This window comes from Thrips palmi, unplaced genomic scaffold (genome assembly GCF_012932325.1).
Source record: "Thrips palmi isolate BJ-2018 unplaced genomic scaffold, TpBJ-2018v1 HiC_scaffold_7, whole genome shotgun sequence".
NCBI classification, from domain to species: Eukaryota; Metazoa; Arthropoda; class Insecta; order Thysanoptera; family Thripidae; genus Thrips; species Thrips palmi.
Window position 1 is genome coordinate 7,232,012 of NW_023144634.1, and position 23,679 is coordinate 7,255,690.

Here is a 23,679-nt window from a genome sequence, read left to right on the forward strand (position 1 = left end):
GGAAACCATTATTCACAGTCTCCCGCGAACGGGAGCAGCGCGCTTTTTTGAGTAAGGCGGTGTCACCAACGGGCGAAGGGCTTTAAAGTCCAAAAAAACTGTCACATGGGAACCGCCGTGATTCGCTCGGCCGTCACGTCGCACGTAATACATGCACGGGAAGAGTTTCACTACGAGAGCGACTACACTGTGAGCGAAGACTCCGACAGCCACCTGTACACGCCGCCAATGGTGAGTGAAATGCCGAATTTGTCCCAGTGGTTATGTAAACACGACGTGCGTGGGTGGGGGTGGAGGGGGGTGCTCGATCGGTGACCAGTATTGGCCGGTAGGACGTAGCACCTGAGTCATTATCTGGCTCCTCTGTGTTTACGTTTTATCAGGACTCGCCGGCTGGCGGCGTGTCCGCCTCGTCGTCGCACTGGTAATCTGGCGCGCCTCGCTCCGTCCGCGGCCAGCGCGGCTCCTCGTGGTGCCGGCCGAGACCACGTCCGCGGCGGCCCGGTGGCTGCCTGCAGGGAAGTCCCACCGGCCTGGACTTTATCGCGTTGGCGCGCCTGGCGGGCGGAGCTTCAAATCACTTCAAATCACTTCAAATCGGGGCTTGAGAAGGACTCTCGAATGAATGAGTCACTGGGCTGCGCGGCCGTGGGGGGGCCGGGCCACTCAAGCGGATCCATGTCACTGGATTCTGGCGAACTTAATAATCTCAGCGGAGCCCGAGAGGCGCGTGCGCGGGCGTGCGCGGGCTCGAACTTTGCCCACCGCGGCCCAGCCGGGGCAATCCGTCGTCCTGTCTCTCTCGCACCCCTGCGGGCCGCCTCTCGAGTGCGACAGAGACAAAGTGACTCTGCGGACTCCGTCTGCTGCCGGCCCGGCCCGGCCCGGCCGCGGCGCGTGGGGTTGAGGGAACTAAACTAGGCTGATAGTGCATGCGGCGCTCTGCGGGATTGCCATGCGAGTCGCATTGCGTTGCAGTAACCTCGTTTTCGGGTTTTTGAGTTTGCCGTGGGAGTTCCCCCAGACTGGTTGGAGTAGGGATGTAAGAGCAAGTAATATTACCGGTAAAGAATGGTAAATTACGGTAAAATACGGTATGTTACGCAGGCCCCGGTAAAATTGGTATTTTTAGTAATTTTGAAACTATTGTTAATTTTGAAAAAAGCGGTGTCAAATGTGTAGAAATCGTCGTTTGGGCTGACTTTGGGCAGCCACTGCGTCTAATCTAAGGCGGCTAATCGCTCTCCCTCAACGGGTGACTGGTCTTTGGGCCTTCCTTTAGAACACCTTTGTTACGGAGTGCGATTAGCCGCCTTAGTTTGGGAGCGGTATTGCAGCAAAGTTTGTCGAAACAGTATCAAATGTGTAGAAATCGTCGTTTGGGCTGACTTTGGGCAGCCACTGTGTCTGATCTAAGGCGGCTAATCGCTCTCCCTTAACGGGTGGGTGGTCTTTGGGCCTTTCTTTAGAACACCTTTGTTACGGAGTGCGATTAGCCGCCTTAGTTTGGAGCGGTATTGCAGCAAAGTTTGTCGAAACAGTATCAAATGTGTAGAAATCGTCGTTTGGGCTGACTTTGGGCAGCCACTGTGTCTGATCTAAGGCGGCTAATCGCTCTCCCTTAACGGGTGGGTGGTCTTTGGGCCTTCCTTTAGAACACCTTTGTTACGGAGTGCGATTAGCCGCCTTAGTTTGGGAGCGGTATTGCAGCAAAGTTTGTCGAAACAGTATCAAATGTGTAGAAATCGTCGTTTGGGCTGACTTTGGGCAGCCACTGTGTCTGATCTAAGGCGGCTAATCGCTCTCCCTTAACGGGTGGGTGGTCTTTGGGCCTTCCTTTAGAACACCTTTGCTACGGAGTGTGATTAGCCGCCTTAGTTTTGAAGCTGTATCGCAGCAAAGTGGATCAAAACGATAAAATTTTACTTTACCCAAATATACCGTATAATACGGTAAAATACCGTATTTTACCGTTATTTACGTAACTTTGAATTTTACCGGTATTTTTACATCCCTAGGTTGGAGCTCAGTGTTTACTCCTGTAATATCTGCAAAGCCGTTAACTGTGCCTTTTGGGTGGAAAATATTTGCCCGATTCAATCAATCCCGATGATAGCCCCTTCCCTTCCCCCACCCCTCGTATCGGGGTGTCCGCGTGTTCAATGAACTTCCCCTGCCTTCCAATTGGCCCGGCCCTCCCACTAATCAGGGCATTACAGCGATACTGGAATGGCCCGTAAAATGTTGCATTTCGATGGCCGATGATCGAGGAGGCGGGCAAACAAAGACGGGGCTATCGCAGCTTATTTGAGAGGCAAACTCGCACGAGGGGAGGGGGAGAGGGCTTGATCGGCGCTTACGTGAGGCGAGGCAGGCGATCGAAGCCACAGACAATGGCGACGTGACATTCCGCGTGGACCGAGTGTGGACCACCCCCGAACGCCCCCGAACGGGCGAGTGGTTTCGCGTGTGGAGGACAGAGACGGGACGGAGAGAGAGAGAGAAAGTAGGATGCACTGGCACTGCTTGAGGGAAGTCCGCGCGCTTTTAAATCGAATTAGAGTTGGGCGCTATCGCGCCGCGATTGACTACAAATTACTATCAACGACAATAAAACCCCGGCCGGCGACGGCAGCGGAGGGGACGCCCCGAAATAGCTGGCTGGCTGGCGCGGCTGGCGCCGTGGTGCGTCGGCGCGTGTGTTGGCTTGGGTGTGTTGTCGCCTGATCGACTAGTGCGTCACTACTTTGATGACTTCTTGGTTCTCGGTAAGATTGGACCTAGGATGCTGTTGCCGTGGCGTCGGACTCCACAAAGCGGCCCCGAGGGCGAAGGTTTCGCTGGGTGTTGCAGCGCCTCTCCTCGTCCCGGGGGCGTTGTTTTAATGTCTGGCACGAACAGTATCGCCGTGGCAGAGAAAGACACTGCTCGGGCGGAGGGCTCCTCTGCTTTAGACAGCCATGCTGCGACCGGCCTGTCGCCGGGCCGACGGGACGTTCCATGGAAAAAGAATGCGCATTGCTAAATCCCGCTTCGATTCCGAGAAATACCTAAAAAAGCCCAAAAAGAGCAAAGCTTGACGCCTGGCTGACGCTGCTGACGCCTCGCCGGGGCAGACTGCTCCGACCTTCGCACCCACACCGTATAATCTCATATTTACCTTTTGCCTCCAATGCTTCCTCGGCTCGCATTTTCGTGTATTGGTGTCTGCGACGACTCGGCTCGTCACCCCCACGCCGGCCAGACCGGAAGCCATAAGCTCACCGGATGTTTTAGGGAGCACCCTAATCTCGGCATCGCAATCGCCACACTCACGCACACTCACGCAGACGCCCAGATTGGAAAGCGCTGCGTTCGTTTATATCTGCAGAACTCTCCACGGAAAGACCCTGCCGCCTGTCCTTGTCATGCCGAAGTTACTGTCTCCTTTCGTTATTTTGATTAAACGAGTGGCAGTGGTGTTTTCACAGTGCGGTAGCCCAGGCAGTGCGTGCGCAAGGTTGGCAGTGCGTCGGCACTGAGTGACTGCACTAGCCTAAGGCGGCCAATGGCGAAGGGCGGCGCGGGTCAGCGAGTCCGCGCCACTGCAAGGCACTGCACTGCCAGGCAGCGCGGCCAGCAGATAGAGTCTCCGCACTTTCCGTCTATTTGTCAGGCAGCGTGAATGGCCTGGTTGGCGCCCGCCTTCTTCGGGCTTGCTTTACTTGCTTTACTCGGCCCCACGGCCTGACCCTACACTACTACAGGGCAACGCATGCGACGCAAGCAGCCCAAGCGACGCAGCCGCGGCTCGGCCTCACGCGCGGGGGAAGTCCACGAAGAAAGCGCGTCGAGAGTCACAGCGCTGCGATCTGTTTATGCGGCCGAAGCGACGTGGAGTTATGGTGTGGCAGAAGCTGGAGGCCGAGGCCGGAGGGTGGTCACTGCACAGGGTTCCTGGACTTCCAAAACGTCAAGGGCTTCCGCAGAGAGGGGAAACCGCGGCGTGTTTGGCGGGACAAATCGCGGATAGGTCGCTGATTGTGCGTCGTCATGGCATCGCACCTGTCGCGCCCGCACCACACCCTCTCAAGATGGCGGCGAGATAGCCGGGGCCGGCCGGGGCCCACCGAGGGAGGGTGCGGGTACACTGGGCCACAGCGAGCGGGCGACGCCGAGCACGTCACCAATAGGAGGGCCTTTGGGGGCTCGGCTCTGCCATGGCTACGCGGCGGGGCGGGGCGGGGCGGGGCGTGAGGCCGGCGATGATGAGGAAGCTGCAGCCCGGCGTGGCGGCCACGCCAGGGCCCCGCCAGGGCCTCGCCGTGTCCGCAGTGATAAGGTGGCCACGCCGGGCGGCCGCCACGCCCGCCTACAGGGATGCAGACGCCACAGCCGCAGGGCTGGGAGGGCACGGCCGGCACGGGCCGCACCATCGCCACGACGGCCACGACGACGCAGTGGCAGTGCGGCGTGGATCTCGGCGGCGTGCAAACCAACACCGCGACCACGGACGCTCCGCGAGGACTCGGCCCACTCGGCCGCGACGCGCGCGCCAACCAGCAGCACGACGACCAGCAGGAGCCCCCTGGCGAGCCGCGAGCACCGCGCACCCCGCGAGCCCGGCGCAACCTGGCGTGCGACGACGACGTGTCCTCCGAGTCCCACGACGCGCCGCCGCCGCGGCGCCGCACTGGGCACGTCCCCGTCGTGGCGCCCTCCGCGTCCACGGCCAGCTTGCCGTGCGTGCCCGTGTGCGTGGTGAGCCGCGACCGGCCCGTGCTCCAGTGCTTCTCGGCCTGCGACGGCGTGTGCTGCCGCCCCAGGGCCACCCCCGTCAACCCGCGCCTCGGCTTCCCCGCCAAGCTGCCCTGCTGCTGCGGCCTCGACGCCGGGGGCCTCGCCGCGGGCAGCCCCAACGGCCTCCTCGCCGGCATGCCCGACACGCCCTCCCCGGACGGCATGCCGGACGGCGCCGACTTCCACCAGCGGCCCGGCTGGACGAGGACGCGCGCCGAACGCACGCGGCGGCGGCAGCGGCGGCTGTCCAGCAACCTGCAGGCCCACAAGGACGCCCTCGGCAACAACAACGACATCCCGCAGGACGGCAAGATCATCTCCAACCTGGTGGGTGCAGATTCCATTTCCAGCGAGTTTGGCCGACGGCCGAACGTGGCGGCTGAATCGAGCCGGCCGCCGCGGGGCGGGACGGGGCGGGGGGGGCGGGGCGGGGCGGTGCAGTTGTGTAGAACATTCTCCAAAAGGAGGAGCGCGATAGACGCGATACCACGTTGTGCGTCGGCAAACGCAGCGACTGCAGCGACCTAGGCCCGCCCCGACGTCATAGGCCGCCCATCCACGGCCCATTCAATCCCTCCTCCGAATGTCTAAAACAACGCTTTTCCCGGGCACGAAGCGACAGCGCCTTCCAGAAGCGACGAGGCGAGGCGCGCGGCCCAGACACTGGGAAATCAAACACTGATACGGGCCGTCATTATCGCGGCTGGAAAGAGAGACTTTTTGACGCGGAGAAGGCGGCATTTGTAAACGGAGGGAATGGTGGAGGAAAAACAGTGCCCCAGCAGGCCGCTATCGCATAGCACGCGTTTTGTACAGTCATGGCGCCTTTCCCTCGCTGGAGCTTGCTTCCTATTGTGCAAAAAATGCCATAATTTTTTTTGCGGTCCCAACTGGAATCGAACCCCAGACGCTGCGCTCCGTTCCCGAATCGGAAGCAGGAGACCGTCCGGGCAATCCAAACCGGATCAGTCACACGATCCGACGACGGTTGAGACGGGGATCCGACGCGTTGGAAATGAATGCAATTTTTTTTTTGCCAAATCGTTGACCGACTGATCTGGGCCGCAGAGGTGAAGGGCGGCGACGCAATCGAGGACCAATTAGCATGGCGATACGCCAATCACATGGCCGCACGCGCGAGGTACCATTTGCGCAGCAGCCCCGCAGTGGGCCAGAAGACCGGCGCAGGCGGTCAAAACTCTAGACGCGTTTTGAGCTCCAGAGTCGCTAAACAAGACTCAAACCGACCGTGTGACCCCACCAATGGTTTCCTCGTTTGGAGAGCAATTCATTGGTGGGATCACACGATCGATTTGAGCCCCTGCGACTGTGGAGCTCAAAACGCGTCCGGGATTTTAACCGCCTCCACCGGTCTTCTGGCCCACTGTGCGCCCCCCTGTTCGCTTTGCCTTGCCTCCGCCCCGATCGGTACCCGCCCCCGTCCGCGGCAGTAAGACCCCTCCGTGCTTCTCGGCGAGGTGTTCGCTTTCCCGTTGCTGCTGTCCTTGTCACGCGGCCCGGCCCGGGAGCGCGGCAGAATGAGACGGGAAATGCGGCAGAGACTTGAACGGGGGGCTGGGCCGGGCCGGGCCGAGGACTATAGTATTACCGTTCGGCACAATCCCGCTGTCCTCCTGTCGGAGAGAGACGGCGAGTGTCCAGTTTCCTGCCCTTGTTTTCGAGACCCGCCGTGTCTTATGCCACCCGCCGATTTATCGTACCCGCGCGTCCCTGTTTGAAGCTTCGGCTCCACCAGAATGCTGCAAACGAAACAAGTGGAATGGCAAAGTAATTCGAAGGGAAGCCTTGACCGCCTGCGAGGTAGGCCAGCAGCCCGCACCGCAACACACCGGTGCGGAGACGGTGGCCTATCTTACCCCTGTGAAGACGACAGGGGCGAGGTAGGCCACCGTCTCCACACCGGTGTGTTGCGAGATGGAATGGTGGCCCACCTCGCAGGCGCTACAAGCACCCGAGAAACGCACTGCTTGAGCGCTTTGGCGAAGGGTTTGGCCGATTTGTACTCGTTTGTGTCGTTCTTGGCGTGGACACAACGGTCTAGGACCACACCCTGTGGTGAAGTAGACTCTTAAGTGTTAGATGCAAAGTTCAGGTCGGACGGATTTTCCCACAGCAAACGGAAAATTCAAAATACCAATTCGGAAAAATAAAGAAAGATAAGCCAGAAAACGTGTTGATCTCCTCCTTTCCGCGCTGCTTTATTTATGAGTTGGTATTGACGCGAGCCGCTGGAATGCAGGCCTCTCCTCACTTGCAGAGGCTTCTTTTAATTACATAACCCAAGTCGGAGCATGTTGGGTGCTAGGTTCAAGCACACACACTGTATCAAACCACTTTTATTTATTTTTTTAACTTTTTTAAAATTCGAATTTATTTTTTGTTGCCGCGTTGACACCTCTCGGTCTGCTTGGGGTCCGCTCTCGGCCGGGCCGCCCCAAACGTCGCCGTTTATCGCCGATCGGAAGTAACCGAAGTGAACTCTTTATATGCTTTTGGCGAGGTCACGCCGGCGCCAGGGTCGCCTCGCTGCTGAGGGGGCCGTGTCAACGATAAAGTGGCTCTAGTGCGGCGGCCCAGCCGGCCGGCCTAGTGGTGACGCCGTGACGCCCTGACCCCCGCGGGGGAGTTCACGGGGAGGCCGGCACGGAGATCCCAGACCGGCCACTGACCCGCCTCCGTCTCGGACCGCTCAAACAAATACCTATGCACGCCATTTTTTGTTTGTTTTCGACTGGCCGCGGTGCGCCTTCGCGCTTCGCGGGCCTCGCTGACGATGACAAGTGCCCCAAGTCGGGCGCGCTGTTTGCTCGCCCGGACCAATGGGCGACGCTGCCAGTGTAGTGCACGGCGCGCATGGCGTCGCGCGGCGTCGCGTGTGTGGTGGGTGATATAACTCGCATACTCGCCGTCATCAAGAAGTCGAGTACTATTCCTGGCCCCCTCCCCACAGCCTCCTGTCAAACTCCGCCCGTGTGAGGCAGGCGCTCCTTGCGACAGGATATGCGACCGAGTCGCATAAATCGTGTGCCCCCCTCCCTCTCTGTTTTCGAATGCAGTCCGCTGCGCGCCCGTGCCGCCTGGCCGATTTTGGCCGAGAGCCCCCCTCTGTCTTCCTAGGCCTCTTGCTAGGCCGCCCCGGCGTTTCCGCCCGCCTGGCGCGACATACAGTCTGACTCTGGAGAGCGTCGCGTCGCGTCGCGGCGGCCCACCGCCTGGAGCGCCCCAGTGTGCCAGTGCTGCACCCAGTGCTCCGCAGTCCGCCGTCCCGCAGCACATGCTCCAGTGCACCAGCGAGTTCGGAGTGCGCCACAGCCGACTGCAGCCGCCACTGCAAGGCGAAGAAGTGCGCGGCAGAGCGAGCGCGACGACGCGGCTCTAGACCACCCCGAGCATCTCCAGCTGCGGCACAACCGCCTGCAGATGCCCGACGTGCTGATGGCGGACCTGCCCCTGTACCTCGCGGCCAGTGTGTGACAGTGTGACAGCATCATGAACGTTTTGGTGGGGGGTGCAGCGGCCCTCGGTACTCCAACTTTGTCGACTTTCTGGCACACTGTGATCATCGCTGGCATCTGCCAGTAACGCACGCTAATCCTGGCTTGCTACTCGCACACTGTCATCTGCCACGCCCTCTTCATCCTCAGGCCAAATCCTTATAGTGCGTCTCGTACAGGTACTAGAGAGACAGAGCGACGCAAACGACTCTCAGAATCAGTCTACACGCGGTGTGCTCATAGTGACGCTGTTGTGAAGAAGCCGACTGGCGATACCCCCTGTCTGCGGCGCGGACACTGCACTGTGTTTCTCGCGGCGCGGAGTATCGCCGGACTTCCCTCCTCCGGCCGGGCCGCGCGCTTCATTGGTTACGCGCGCTAGGCCGAGCCGTAAAGCGCGGCGATGGGTCCTTGCGCGCGGAGTATCTCCGAGCAGCGCGTTGGTGTGTGTTTGTGAGTGTGTGTGTGTGTTGGTGAGCGCCGCCCTTGGCCTTGAATGTACGTTAGGCCGAACATGTCCGCAAACCGCAGGGGAGGGTGGGTATCTGGTTCGAAGCGAGCAGTTTCCTTGGCGGCCGAGCCATGGCCGAGCGCCCCACAAGGCGGCATTGTGATTTGCCCCTCCGCCCTCTATTTTCGCTTCCTGGCCTGCGCCCCCCGCCCCACCCCTTCTCGAATGACCGCTATTATGGCGCATGCGGTCGCGCGGTCGCTCGGGAGTGCCGCGGCGGCACCCCGTGGCTGCAGACTGATTCCGAGAGTCGTCGCTCTGTCTCTCTCGCACTCATGGCGCGCCCCGTATAGGTGCGAGAGAGACAGAGCGACGCCTCTCAGTGTGCCGGGCTGGGCGATCAGTCAGCTGATGGGCACGTGTCACCCCCCCCCCCCCCCGCAGGGAAGCCCTTGAGGGCGCTGCGCAGTACAGGGACGTGTACGTCACACCGGTCTTACTGCATGTAAGGGGGCGCCGTGCGTGCGGCCGGCGCGGGCACACCGCACGTTTTGGCACAGACTGACCGGCCCAAAAAAAAGGCTCTCCAAAAAAACGAACGAATCGGTTTTGCGCGTCGTTTGCCGTTTACAGGCTGGAGGTGTTTCATTCTTCGACGCCCGCCTTACTTTGCGATAAGTATTCGGGGATGCGGGCGTTTTCGCGGCGAGCTGTTGTGTAACGGCGGTCCGCGCGTCCGCGCCGCGACGCCGATCTCGGCTTACTGCGCATTGTCCGACGCCCCCCCCCCCTCTCTCACCGTGCGCTGCATACGGCACACGCGTCTCCGGCGCCTAGATGCATTAGTCTACCGTTGGGGAAAAAGGCCCTGGACTTTTTGCCTGTGCGTCACCGAGCACGCTACGCCAGCTAACGCCCGCCCGTTCGGAGCGAACGTCATTTCAATTGTCGGGGTTTGAAATGTGGGCGCCCTTCCCTCGAGCGGGCGTGCCGTGTCGCCGAGTGTCCGCCGCACGAGCCAACCTTGCCCTTCGCGGCTCACTGAAGCCTCTTGATCGGTGAGGTTGAGGGGGGGGGGGCAGGAAGGGCGTGGCCGCGGCGCGCAGGGCGGACGGGCCGACCGACCGACGGGCTGCAGAGGTTTACCGGGGTTTGGTGCCTGGACCCGCGCCGGCCCGCGCCGGCCCGCCGAAGCGGCCGTCTCCTCTGCCTGCCCACTGCCCCGCGAGGCCGATGGATGGACTAGTCGGCCGCCGAGCACCGCGACGCACGGCAGCGAGTCCCGCCGCACGCCGCAGGCACGCGCGTGCGTTTAAATCCCCCGCGCCCCTTCGCGCGCCAATTCGTCGGCCGTCCCTTCGGGTCCCTTCGGTCCCTTCCCGACGATCACCCGAATGGGCGAGTTCGCCTTCGTGTCCGTGTCGCGTTCGCTCACGTCGCTCCTCGAGGGCAGTGGTGCGTGTGATCGTCTGTTGTGGTCGTCGTGGTGCATCCCGGTTCATCCCGGTCGGCGTGGCGGCGTGGTGTTTGGGGAGCATCGCCTGGCATCGCCGCACGAGTGGCACGAGTGGCACACTAGCATTCGGAGCATTCGGATCTCGCACGAGGAAAACATTGGCCAAGCACGCCGTCTCATCTTCTGCTTGTGAACGCTAACCAGCGAGCGCTGTACGTCGGCTGTCTATTGTTGTCACTGTTGTTGTTTTTCGAGGTTCGTGCTTCGGTGGCGGTCATAACTCTGTTTCCTGCCGTTTTCGCGAGGTTCTGGTGATGGTGTTTTGATAGCTGTCATAGCGGTTTCTGCATGCGGGGGGTGTGCCCCGCCCCCTGGGTCTCCCTCTCTCTCTGTCACACGTCGCCACAGGTGTCAGCCAGGACGCCAGTCAAAGACAGTGTCGCGAACCGATCCGTTTGAAAGGAAAGTAGCAGTGTAATGGACCAGCTGAGGAATTACTACCACGACTGCTACCGCCGCTACCGCGGCGTTTGCTTGCCCTGCCAAGCCTCGCCTGTTTACTGCGGCCACTGCGGCATGGTGAGGACGGACGTGACCTGTCAACGCGTGTCAAGCGTTTTAGAGGTTATGTTGTTTTTTTTTGGTCAATTTCCAAGGCGTCCGTCATTTGTCATTTTGAAACATTTCAAACTGGCAAAAGTTTTTACATGTGACAGAGCGAGAGAGAGAGAGAGATTGCTAGATCAGGGTGTCGTGGCGTACACTGTTAAAAAAACTAATATTTTCGTTACGGACATTTCACAGCCAATAACGTAAATCTGTCATTGACCATAAATATTCCATCATTTGCATTCTACTTGTTTGCTGCTCTCATTTTTTTAAATCTCCATTGCCGTGTAGATTAGCGAGTGATTGATCGTTTTCGGTGATTGTAAATGTTTAACAGTGTACAGTGCCTTGCATTGCGGCGTAGGTGGCTGAGGCCACGCATCGCGCGTTGCTCGTCCGACGCGGTCCGACCGCCGGACAGCGGACCGGGTCCCGTCTTCGGACGAGGACATCCGTCAGAATCAAGTCCCGTGATTAGGGAAAAAATCAACAAAAATGTTATGGTGAGCTTTCAAACTAGCTCCCTAGTAGATAGAAGACTAGCTGATAGGCATGGTGACTGCTGCAAAAGCTTCGTTTAGAAAAGGACATTACTAGCCTGTAGATGCAGACCTTTTCTAACTGCTGTAAATATTTCTCTTTTTTAGGGGAGGGGGGCTTTGTTAGTGTTTTGGTTAACGTCCGACGGTCCTCCCTTTCTGACATTCAACTGTCCTATGCAAATCTTCGATTGCATCAACTCGGATTCCGATTCGCCTGTTTATTTCCGCGTTACATAATCAACTTATTTTTTTTTCCTGCGACGTCAGATTTTATTCCCAGGCGATTAGTCTGCCGATAGAGCACGGCGGCCAGATGCCTGTCCAGTTGCCTCCTCGGGGAATTTTCTCCCGCGGTCACTTAAAATCTGTCGGAATCCGCGAAACCTTTGGCGGGCCTCGCGGTGCAGAGCGCCTTGCGGGTAGGCAACCCGCGAGCTTCTGCGCGTCGCCGCGGCCTACCCCGCATCACCATTACCATTAAGGGCTGGGGGCTCCAGACCGCAAGCCCCGCCAGCCCAGCTGCGTAGGGCCCTCCGCGAAAATCGTTCCCCCCGCCGTGAGTCGCGGGGTATTGCCGCGGGCCCCCTGCGCGTGGAGTATCGCCGGGAGTTTGATTTCTCACCCGGCCAGTCCGGCTCAAGGCGAGCTAGCCGTCAGCGAGTTCGGACACGCGGGCCGGCTGCGCCTGCACTGCACACGGCCGTGCGCACACGTGCGTCCACTCCTCGGGCTTCTAGTGTAGTGGGGCGTCGCGCCAGATTAGAATTGAGACGGGCGCGGATACCCCACGCGGCGTGTCTCTGCGGCGCAGGGTATTGCCGAGACGGCGCTTCGCCGAAAGTAAAGGGACTTCCCTCGTCATGGGCCCCTTTCCTGGGCCCCAATGGTGGCCCCGGAGGCCAGGATGCTGGCGTGGCGCGGTGCTCCGAATGCCGAGCGTCCAGCCCGTCCAGGGCCAAGTCGTTACGCAATGGGCGCGGCCTGCGCTAGGAGGAAGGAAGGAAAAAAAAACGTGTCGTGTATTTTTCGGTTTGTCGTTATTTGGGCTGGGGGCTCTCCTTGCGTCACGCGTGCGTTATGCAAGGAGTACTCTAGGTTGCGGTCGGCACCGTAGACCACCCGACACCTTTCGATACGAAGGGAGAGGGGGGCAGGGCCTTGTACAGCGTCTATTTTCGCGCCTTTCTTTGGGGTGTACAAATATGCTTTGCGTTTTTCCTGCTTTGAGGGATGCACTTGGGTCACAAATCCCATTTAGTTGTTGCGGGTCTGTCCTCGGCCAGTCCCTGTGCTGCTCGGCGCGGTCTTTGTCTAATTGCTTGATTGACCGCTTCACTTGTCTACCCCTTCGAGCAGACACGCAACTGTCTGTCTTGGGACAGGAACGCACTTAAATTACATGGCTCCGAACCGATTCGTTCTATTTTTGTAAACTAACCGAGACGAGCTTTTTTGCCTTTTCACCGCCTCTTATTACCCATCACTCTATATCCTCTCCTCGTTGTTTCTTGAGCATTTCGAACATGTGGACCAGCCACTTAATTCGACTAACCCCAGCGTGCTGGCTCGCGCCGCCGTAGTCCTGCATTCGCTAACCATCGGACGATTAAATGCTGACTGGCTAGTGGACGCCCCCTAGAATGTTTGGTTACGTAAGGTGCGCCGGCCGCGTGCATGCGCGCCCCCTGGCGGTGGAGGCGAGCACTAACGCTGGGCTGGGGCGGGCAGGGCGGGCAGCGACGCCGGATGGCACGAGGTACGGGACGTACGGGATGGCAGGCAGGGTGGTGGCGGTGGTGGAGGCGATGGTGGCGGCGAGGAGTCCTGACGCGACGCTTACGCGACCGACGTGTTGTTGTGTAGGTTGTGGTGGTGGTGGTGGTCGCTGCTGCACATCCGCCGCGCCGCCAGCCGACTCGACGCCTATTTCTTTCTCCCGTCAGACGCGAACGCCATCTTGGCGTCGGCCGCCGCGGACGAGCACCTCATGGACCCCCAGCACCAGCAGAGCGCCGCCAGCGCCGCCAGCGCCGGCGAGGACGACGCTGGAGGGGGGCCGCCGCGGCGTCGCTCCGTCGGCGCGCTGCTCAAGCTCAAGAGCAAGAAGAAGGAGTCGCCGCAGTTGCGGGACAGCGACTCGACGGCCGCCAGTGAGACGTCGCTGGACGTGGTGCCCAAGAAGAAGACGGGCTTCTTGCGCAAGAGCAGCAGCAGCAGCAAGAAGGTGAAGGAGGCCGACAGCCCGGACGGCGCGGCCGTCAAGAAGCCCAGCAAGGCCAAGTCCCTGGTGCGCAAGCTGAGCATGAGCAGGAATCGCAAGAGCAAGGAACCGCCGCCCACGGACCCGGACACCTCCGACGACGACGGCCACACGTCCAACGCCAGCTCCACCACGGCGTTCGAGTCCGCCGTCGAGGGGTACGCGACGCCCGCTGCCACGCCGCCGCCGCCGCCGCTCACCCCGCCCCCCATGGAGGAGGACGAAGACCAATCGGACGGGGGGCCTGGCGGTGCTGGGGGTGGGGGGCCCGGGCCGCGCGCCGCGTCCGTGGCCGAGCCGCCAGTCTCCACCGTCACGCTGCCCGCACTGGAGGCTGTCCCGACGCTCGACGCCGACATGAAGGGTGAGAAGCAGCCGCAGAGGGCCGGCGCGCACGGCGGCGCCGTCAAGAAGACCCCCAAGGGCAAGGCGTCGTCCTCGCAGGGGCTGGTGGACGAGGAGCGCAAGCAGTCGACGCGCGGCCAGCTGCTGTCCATCACCACCCCCGCCCTGCAGAAGCAGCAGAAGCAGCTCAACGGGCAGGCGGCGGCCGGCACCGCGCCCTCCGCCGCGCCCCCCGCCACCCCGACGGGAAGCACGCCCCCCACCACCAGCGGTGCGTCCGCCCTGTCCGCCCCCGCGGATGTGGTTCACGTGGTGGCCGAAGTGGGCGGGCTCACCCCGAACGGCAGCGGCGCGAGCGGCGCCCTCGACAGCACGCAGGATAAGCCCACCAACGGCGCCGCCACTGCCACCATGAAGTCCTCGCCGCCGCCGACGCCGCCGTCGCCGTCCTCCGGGGACCTGATGGCGGACGCCAGGAACAAGCTGTCGCAGAGCCTCGGCGTCCACGACTCGGTAGGGGCACATGTGTTTTGGTGTAGTGACGTCACGGGGCTTATATAAGCCGCGAGTCCGCGAGGTGCCGCGGCCTAGCAGTGGAGTGGAGCGCGGCAGTGAAGCAGCGCGGCGCCTCCACCGAGCCAAGCGATGTGATGTGATGCACGGTGAATCATTTCATTATGTGACTGACACTTTTCTGGCAGTGTCCGCTGCAATCCGGTCGGAACCGCCAGGGCTAGCTTTGCTGGAAAACCCGTTTCCATTCGCCTTCAGTCAAATTTGAACCGCGGCCAAAATGTTTGCGGTTGCCGCGAGGGTTGAGTTAGTGTCACCTCGAGGGCTGTGCCGCGCTGCCGCTCTGCGTAAGCAGATACGCGGGTCCTTGTAGGGCTGTCGCGAGCTGTCTACCCCCTCCCCCTCCCCCTCGGCTCACACGCCAGCCGTCGCCAGGCCGTGGATCAGGTTGTCACTGATTTGAATCGATGGAGCCGGGCAGAGCAAAAGCACAGCAGAGCCAGGTGGGGCCATTGCTGGCGTGATGAATGGAGGTGCTTTGCTCGTTTCGTCCTTTTTTCTCTTTGCCGACTTTATCAGCCGCCTCACTTTCTTTGCCCAAGGACTCTGCCAGAGTCCTCTGGCGGCGGCTCCTCAAAGTTCACGACTTCCATTTTATTAGTGTGCGCGCCTTTCGAACACGGACCTTCCCGTCCGGCCGGTTTGGCACCGCTGCAGTTGCATTTTGCACGAGTGCACCAGTGCACGCTGAGAGCAACGAACGGCGCAAACAGGCGGAGGGGCTGCGCTTGGGCCGCGCGGCGACGTCCCCGCGTCAACAAAGGCGGGCGCCGGCTTGCCAGAACGCCCTTGGTGCGGAGTGCGGCAGTTGCAAGGGTTTGTTTGTGGCGTGCACAGGGCGTTTGGCACGCCAGGGCGTTCCTACCGGCGGCAGGGGGAAGGGGGGGGGGCAGCGGTGGCCTAACGGGTTTAGGGCGGCGCGGGGGTGGTTTCCTGCCGTTCGCTGAGGTCGCCGGGGTGACTCTGCAACGGCCTGAGTGTTTCATCGCGCTGTCTCTCTCGCACTCCCGCGGGACGCCCATGAGTGCGAGAGAGACTGTGCCTGCGGCCGGTGCACGGTTATTCACTTTACCGGCGTGTTTCGGACCGTCATCGCTTGATTTGCTGAGGGGCCCGATGATGGGGGAGTGGTGTAGGCCGGTTGGCCGGGGTGTCAGAGCGAGAGAGAGCGGCGCGTAAGTGTATTCGGTGTCCGGGTACTTTGTCCCGTTCGCCTTGTACAGGTGTGCCGTGCTGCAGTATCGATGCCCGCGGATCGGGTCTGTGCTTCCCACAGAGTTGCTCCTGCGGCGGTGGCGCTCGCACTTCGCAGCTCCGGGGCCCCGGCAGGGAGGCCAGCCCGGCCTTGTTTGTCTTGCCGGCGACGACGGCCTTCCGTGGAAACCGCACTGGAAAATTTGGAAGCCGTCGGCCGGCCGATGGACAAGTGCCGGGCGAGTCGGTGCAGCCCCTCGGGGGTCGTCGCGGTGCTTGCCCTCGGAGTCCGTCAGCTCGCTACTCGCAGCGGAGGCCGTGAGCAACGACAGTGTGCAGGAAAATGTAACTCTTTTTGATGTTTTCAAAAAATTTCTGAGTGGTATCGATAGACGTGGTCGGGATGATTTCCCTAAGGTGGCATGACCGGATAAGCTTCGTCATGCGGCCGCTCTTGCCACTACCTCTTCCATTCCGAGGCCCCTTCGGCCCCTCCCCCTTTCTCCGCGCTATCTGTGTGTGTTTGGCCCGATAAGGGTGCGTCCGGCCCCTACACTGTCTCTCTCGCACCCCTGCGGTCCCACGGGACGCCCCGCGAGTGCGAGAGAGACTCCGCGACGAAAGCACTGGCCGGCCGGACTCCCGCGGCTTTCCCAAGGCTTTCCCACCACCGTCCACCCCTGACCCATTTATTTGTGTTGCCGAAAACAATGACTCCACAGCCATGCGGTCGCGTCACTGGGGCCCCGGGCGCCCCATGCGCTGGAAGGTGATGCTGCGTGCCAGTCGGCCGCCGCACGCCCAGGGATGCTGCACGCCGTCGTGATGGGCGCGGGGGCCAGGGCGGGCAGGCCGGCCACCAGGAGGCGCTCCATCGCCACGGACCTCCAGGTGTACAACGACCAGGTCGGTGTGTTCGGGCCTCTCACACTCCTGAGGCGTGAGGGAGCGAGAGAGACTTCTGTTTTCCGCGTGGTGAGCGTAAGCGTCTCGGCTGGCGGTGACAGCATCCGAGCCTTTCCGTCTTGGAGTGTAGTGTTCCCGGCTGCCTGCGACGTCTGCGACACGCACATGCCTCAAAGTAGCGCACTGTTGCAACAGTGGGGTTTGCGCAGATAACGAGTACCAACTTGCCGATGGTTCCGATGGTAACCCGACGCTGCCAACACGCGAGAGCTGAAGGCGGTTTGGCGCGCTGCCGGTGTGAACGGCCTGGTCCTCGGCCATGTTGGCGGCCCTGCGCTAATGAGACTAGACGGTGACGTCGCCGTCGGCGTGCCGTCGGCGTCCTGGTGGCGGCGCGGCGCGCACTGATAAGCACGGCGATCTACCGTCGTCTCGCCGCGATCGTCCCGACAGTGGTGGCGGTGGCGGCTGCAGGCGATGGCCCGCTCCGCTTAGCTCCGCCGGCCCCGGTTCCCCGGGTCCGCGCGCCGGGCTGCCGGGCCCCGCAACGCCCGGCCTGCAGTCGACGCCGTCCCGTCCTCGTGGTGGGCCGCACCACCGACACGACCACCATCGCCTCCTCGACGTCATGCGGGTCCGTAGCGTGTGTGTGTGTGTGAGCGTGCAGTGCGTGTGTGAGTGTGTTCGTGACGTGCGTCAGCCAGGTCGTACATTTGTGCGAAGGATGTCCGAATGAGAAAAGCTCGGAGTGATGTCGGTCGGGTCCGTGTCATTGTTGGCGTTTTGGCGGCCGAGGCGGACGGACACCGAGGGAAGTCGTGTTGCAAGCCTGACAGGCGTTGTTGGGGCCAGCGCCCGGCCCGGGCCCCGCGTGGCCCCGCGTGGGGCCGTGGGGCGCGGCTGCCCCCGAACGATTTACTCCGCCGATAATCCAATCCACTCTTGCCGCCATGTTGTTTTTCCCGACTGACCCCTGCTCGGCGTGCTCGGCCACGGCGCCCACGGCGACCACGGCAGCGCGGCCGCGGCTTGACAGTGGAGCGGCTTGGCTGGCCCTGCAGTGCGGACGGCCGGGACGGCCCTGATCTTGACGCCATGGAAGGACCCCTTGGCCAGGTCGAGGCTGGCGGGGCTGGTATGCCTGCCTGGCGGGGTTATCGCCCCTCCCGCACCTTTCTCCTTGATTGGGTGCGACGAGGATGGCGGCCAGGTGCGGCCCGCGGCTGGGCCTGCAGACCGATTCAGAAAGTCGTCGCTCTGTCTCTCTCGCACCTATACGGGACGCCCCACGAGTGCGAGAGGGACAGAGCGACGAAAACAACTCTGTCTGCAGGTTGGGCCAGGCTGGGCCCGCGGTGCCGCGATGGGGGCGCCGGCCCCTACGTCTAGTATCAGTGCACCGGGCGGCCGCGCCACACCGCGGCACGCAGAGCGGCACGCCGCCGGCCGGGTTAGCCTTGGCGGGGTTGGCAACGACGAGCTTCGCCTGCAGCGGGGTGTGGCGGCCGTCGCGCGGAGCCCTGTGGTCGCGCCGCGCCATGCGCAGCGGCCTGCAGTGCGCGTCCCTCCGGACGGTGCGCTCCTGCGACCGCATGGGGCTCTTGGAGTGCTGCGCGCCGGTAAGCGGCGGCCTCGCTCTCTAGCCTCGGGCCCAGCCTAGCACAGCCTTGCTTTTGGCGCCAAATTTGAAATGGAGCCCGGGCTGGCGGTGATAGCCGGGCCGGTTCGCGCGGCGCGGCCCGGGAGGCACGTAGCACGGCGACGACAGCGGCCGAAGGGGCCGAAGGTGCCCAAGCCGAAACAGGTGATGCACGAGTGCGTTTAGCCAGCGGACTCGCTACTCGCTGTCCGTGGGGTGCGTGTTCATGAATAATTAATTCGGCCCGGAGAATTATTGTCCAGGATGCTGATTCCAAACAGTGCTTTCGTCGCTCCGTCTCTCTCGCTCACGGGGCGCCCCGTAGGGGTGCGAGAGAGAGACAGGGTTTTGCTGCCATCTCCCTCGCGGCCTTCCCGATCCCGTCTCTGCCGGGCTTCAAGTTTGCAGCGGCGAACGCCAATTGCAGCGACTTGGGGCCCCGCCAGCCCCGCCACGCGTGAAGCTGTCACCTCGGATCGCCGGCTTCTCTCGTTCCCATCACGGCGGGACCAATTTTTTATCCGACGGGTGGAATGTCCAAACCGGTGGAGAAACGACTTTGATTTTTGCATGCCCTGTTAATTTATTTTCTGTTCGTTTTTCCCGGGCGTTTGATTGTTGTTCGCCACGGCGCGCGGGTCTGAATCCGTCCTTGCGCTGTGTCGTGTCGTACCCCGTGGCGGTCCTGACGAACCCTCGTAACTCGGGGCCCCGAGGGGCGGAACCAGTTGGCGAGCCGGTTTGCTGATTTTATTTGGCCGGTTAGGACGATTAGGGGAGCCCAGGGCGTAACTCCTGCAATGGCATTTGTGGCTGCGCGCCGGCGCCCTGTCGCGACTCCCGCCGCGTGAGCTACGGCCTCGGCCGACCGCGGTTCCACGGCGGCACCGCGGTCAGAGTGTTGCCCCAAACCACTCGCTCCTTTTTCTCTTTTGCTTACGGCCACGTCGGCCACGTCGGCCGCCCGGTATCTCGGCCCTTGATCGCAAAATGGATCGAAAGTGTCGTCCGCGCGGCGGTGTGGCCGGCCGGACGCGCGCTGGAATGTGGACAACACGATTTCGCAATCATGAATGGCGATGCACGATGAACGGGCTAATGAATGGATGAGCACGAGAACGGATGGGTGGAGTTATAGGGAATGAAGAAGCAGAGAATGGATGAATGAATGAATGAATGAATGAATGAATGAATGAATGAATGAATGAATGAATGAATGAATGAATGGCCGAACGAGAAATGGCGAAATGACTAAATGGCTGAGCGGAAACTGAAGCTTTGTCCGACTGCAGCCATCTGGTGCATCCTAATGATCGCGGGCCTCGGCCGTCGCGTCACTTCGCGTGTTTTCGTCCCTGGCCCGCTACACCACTGCCTCGCAGTCGGCTCGCCGATGAAGCTGTCGCCACGTTTGTACGGCCGTGTCGAATGTGGCGCTAAACACCGTCTTTACGTACCCAGCGCAAACTGAGCTGATTGAGTGTTTACCTGCGGTTACTCTGCGGCCGGCGGCCGCTCCGGACTAACAAGGCGGTGAGTAGTCATAAGCTATCGGGTGTTCCGCGCGGCCGCCGCGGCCGGTGGGAGAAAACGGTCGAGTGACTCCGAAAGAGAGCGCGCGAGTGGCTGGAGAGAATGGGGATGCTGACGCCGCCGGCCGGCCGACAGATGCTTCCCTGCTGCAGCGCGGCGTGCGCGGCGTACTAGGGCGTACGGCTGCCTGGCGGCCACGGCGCCACGGCCCCTCGGAACGCCTAGGTCAGCACGGTCGGCGAATAAAGCCCTGGGTCGGCGAAACGGCTAGGGCTAGCCGCCGGGCCGGCGGGGCGGTGCGAGGGTGGCGCTGTCCGCAGTGCGTACCAGAGCCCCGGCAGAGCCGCAGCCGTCGGTCCTCCTCCGTGCGACTTGCAACCCCGGCCGCACCATGCTGTGCTTTTGCTACGACTTGATCTGCTCGTGTTTCTCGAAGCTGCACGGCAAGGTAAGGCGGCGCCGGAAACGCCTCGGCCAACCTGCCTTTCGGCTGTGATTGTTTTCAAGTAAACGGTTTGGCTTCGTTTGGTCTCGGCCACGACGTGCCACGACGTGCTTCGCGTGTCGCGGCCGGCCTCGCTCACCTTACGTAACCCGATGCCCCCGCACGCGGTGCGCACGGCGCGCGGCCCGGCGAGCGGCACGGCCCGGGGCACCGCCTCGGTGCCAGGGTCAACGCACCTACTTAAAGCCCCATCGTGCCGTTCAGTTCCTCGCGCGCCTCGCGTTTGGGAGGCCCGAAGTCCCAAATCGGAGGCTCCAGGCTCTCCCACGGCGGCTAGGCGGCTCCAGCGGAGAGGCTGGCCTTCTAGCCTTCCCTTCTGGAAAATTCCAGAGGAGTCGAGGGCACTCCGATCCCGTTCCTCATTCCCGATTCCCGACCCTCTTCTCCAGCCTGCCAACCCGGCCGGACGGGCTGCGCTCGGCTCGGTCCGGCTCGGCTCGGCTCAGGACCCACGGTCACTGCTTATGTAACGCATGGCTGCGGCGGATCCTGGCCAAGCTGTGCTCTCCGGCGCAGCCGCAGTGCTTGCTGGAGCCTCCAGCCCTCCAGACCGGGCCGGGCTGGCCGGGTAGGGGCCTTGACCCTGACCTACGGCACCGGGGTGTCCCACCCAGGGCGGCGCACCCCACCCCCTTCCGACCGGAGCGCGCGTCGCCGCGTTCGAAATTCGCGCCAGGCACGGCCGGCTGCGGCTGTCCCGTCGGTTGCTGGAGGAGTCCGGCGACTGGCGGGACAAGGCGCCGCTGCCGCCGATGGTGGTGGAGCCGTCGCCGTACGACTGTTTCGTAAGCACGCCCTGGCTGCGACCGCTGCGACTGCAATGGCACCAGCACCGCCATTCACTCATTGCTTTATGCTCGTTGTTGCAGGCGCAGATGTCCGGCGAGAAGCGCGAGCACCTGTATAAGATCCTGGTGATCGGTGAGCTGGGCACCGGCAAGACGTCCATCATCAAGCGGTATGTGCACCAGTTCTTCTCGCAGCACTACCGCGCCACCATCGGCGTGGACTTCGCGCTCAAAGTCCTCAACTGGGACCCCGCCACCATCATCCGCCTGCAGTTGTGGGACATAGCAGGTGAGTTTGTCCTCTCTCGACGCACTACTGCCCGTGTCCCTTATTTTGTTTTGACTCGACGTGGTGTGCTTTGCAGGCCAGGAGCGCTTCGGCAACATGACCCGCGTGTACTACAAGGAGGCCGTGGGAGCCTTCATCGTGTTCGACGTGACGCGGGCGTCCACCTTCGACGCCGTGGTCAAGTGGAAGCAGGACCTGGACTCCAAGGTGCAGATGGCGGACGGCTCCCCCATCCCCTGCGTCCTGCTGGCCAACAAGGTCCGCGTCGTCTCTTACAGTTTGTGCCGGCACACTGCGTTGGTGGTGAGCGAGGGGTGCTGACTTGTTCTGTTTTCGTCTTGCAGTGCGACCAGCAGAAGGAGGGCATGGTCAACAACCCCTCCAAGATGGACGAGTACTGCAAGGAGAAGGGCTTCACTGGCTGGTTCGAGACCTCCGCCAAGGAGAACGTCAACATAGAGGAGGCTGCGCGCGCATTGGTATCGAAGGTGAGGCCTGAACCGCCGTGCGGGTAGGCAGCCCATCGGACGAGTCGGATGGGCTGCCTAACTACAAGGGTCTTCGACTCTTGCAGTTGAAAGGCTAGACCAGTACTCTCATCTCTAGCTGCCCAATGTCGATGTGAGGATAACGTTGGCTTTTACTTGCAGATTCTCCTGAACGATAAATTGCTCCATGGAAACGACACGAAAGACCCAACGAAGATAGCGTTAGACAACAACGGCAAGGCTGGCGGGGAGGCGACGAGCGGCAAGTCTTGCGCGTGCTGACGAGACGTGCCCTAAAGCCAAGGGAACTAATCTAAGTCATTTTCAGAGTCATGAAAGTCATCGTTTGATTATGATGTCCCTGATGCATTTTGTGAATTCCTCAATTTGTGTGTCATTTGTCTTTATGTTTGACCTCTCGTCAGTGCAATGTCTTTCTCACATACATGATTAGCTCATAAGAGCACTTTAACTTGAGATTTTATGGTAAATTAGTAACTTTTATTGACAAAACCAAAGCCAGCAATATTAAACTTAACTGTGTTTCGTGGTTGTGCAACCCGGTTTTGCATGATGTGTAGCTTTGTGTATCACAGGATAATAATGTCTTACTTGCCATGTTTGTGTGGCACATTATTATGTCAATTGTGCATTTAAGTAACTAGGTGCTTTATATCTGATTGTTTTTCTCTTGAGTTTTAAAATATCCAGTACGGAAAAATGCATCAAATATTATTTCCGCCCTTTACAGCCCAATCCCGATTTGTTTGATGATCTCATCTTTGATTTTTAAAGAAAATTTTAGCCGTTCACTTTTGATTTCTTTCAAAGCCTGATAGATGCTCTCTGTTACCAGGAATGACAACTTAACCATATTTTATGAATGAATTGAAAATAGATCATAAAATGTTTGGTGTTTCATTGAAATTTTAACAAATCATATTTTTGGACGTTTTTTGAAAGAACCTGCACTGTTATTTATCTCTGGATGTACCTTTTAAGGCTATCTTGAACAACTGCCTACCAAGAAAATTAGAAATAAGACTGTAAAAGATCAACTCATGAAACTTATTGTATGTGTGTAGGCATTTCCTTCCATGCATGTTAGTTGTACATTGTGCCATGAAATTTGTTCTAATGTGCCATCTATTTCCTCAATCATACTATATTGTGGTATTTCCCTGTGATAAGTTATCTTAACTTAGCATTCTTTCACGAAACTTAACCATTATGATTAATGATAGTGGAACCTTGCGTACTGAAGTGATTTTTAGGAGCTGAATTATTGTCTCCGAGCACCAGAATATGTATTGCTCTTCTTTATTCAATCTCCAATAATGTATTATCTATTAATAGACGGTACAAAACTAACAAAATTAATTGTAGGATCATAGGAGCTTTCACATTTTAGATATTGTTTCAGTTTTTAAATTTTTGCTTTAAACCATTTAAATATCAAAGTAAAGTCTATGATCTACTGACAATTACATGGTTCAAAGTGCCTTTTTTTTTGCTAGTTTTATGTCTGATTTTGATCGTGCTGTTTATGTTGCACACTTTGTGCTTTTGAACAAAAGATGCCATTAAGTGTACATAGTATCTTCATTTAAACACTTTATGTACATTACTGAACAATTTTATTTAAGCTTTGTAGAATTAAATGTTTGTCAATCTGGAGTATTATTTTTGAACTCTATTCTGTTATAATGATGTTTGAAAATTATCAACCATTCAACATGAAGGTTTTTTATTTAAATAGGTGGGACGTTTGCCGCCAAATATATTCCAGATACATCCCACTTAGTTT

At 59.9% G+C, this 23,679-nt stretch overlaps 1 protein-coding gene across 14 annotated transcripts; it reads left to right on the forward strand.

Annotated features, from left to right (window-relative positions):
• The first annotated feature begins 79 nt into the window (after positions 1-79).
• Positions 80-23,555, forward strand: LOC117652162 (ras-related protein Rab-32-like). 14 transcript variants are annotated; one of them, XM_034396865.1, is made up of 6 exons: positions 8,017-8,323; positions 13,296-14,470; positions 21,177-21,384; positions 21,461-21,642; positions 21,729-21,872; positions 22,035-23,555. In XM_034396865.1, the coding sequence occupies exons 1-6, from the start codon at positions 8,290-8,292 to the stop codon at positions 22,152-22,154; spliced, it is 1,863 nt and encodes a 620-aa protein (XP_034252756.1). In that variant the 5' UTR covers positions 8,017-8,289; the 3' UTR covers positions 22,155-23,555. The 14 variants fall into 14 exon arrangements, with proteins under 14 accessions (XP_034252762.1, XP_034252756.1, XP_034252755.1 ...); XM_034396864.1 differs by having other exon boundaries at positions 8,017-8,266; XM_034396863.1 differs by lacking the exon at positions 8,017-8,323 and adding an exon at positions 9,993-10,200.
• The last annotated feature ends 124 nt before the right edge of the window (positions 23,556-23,679 follow it).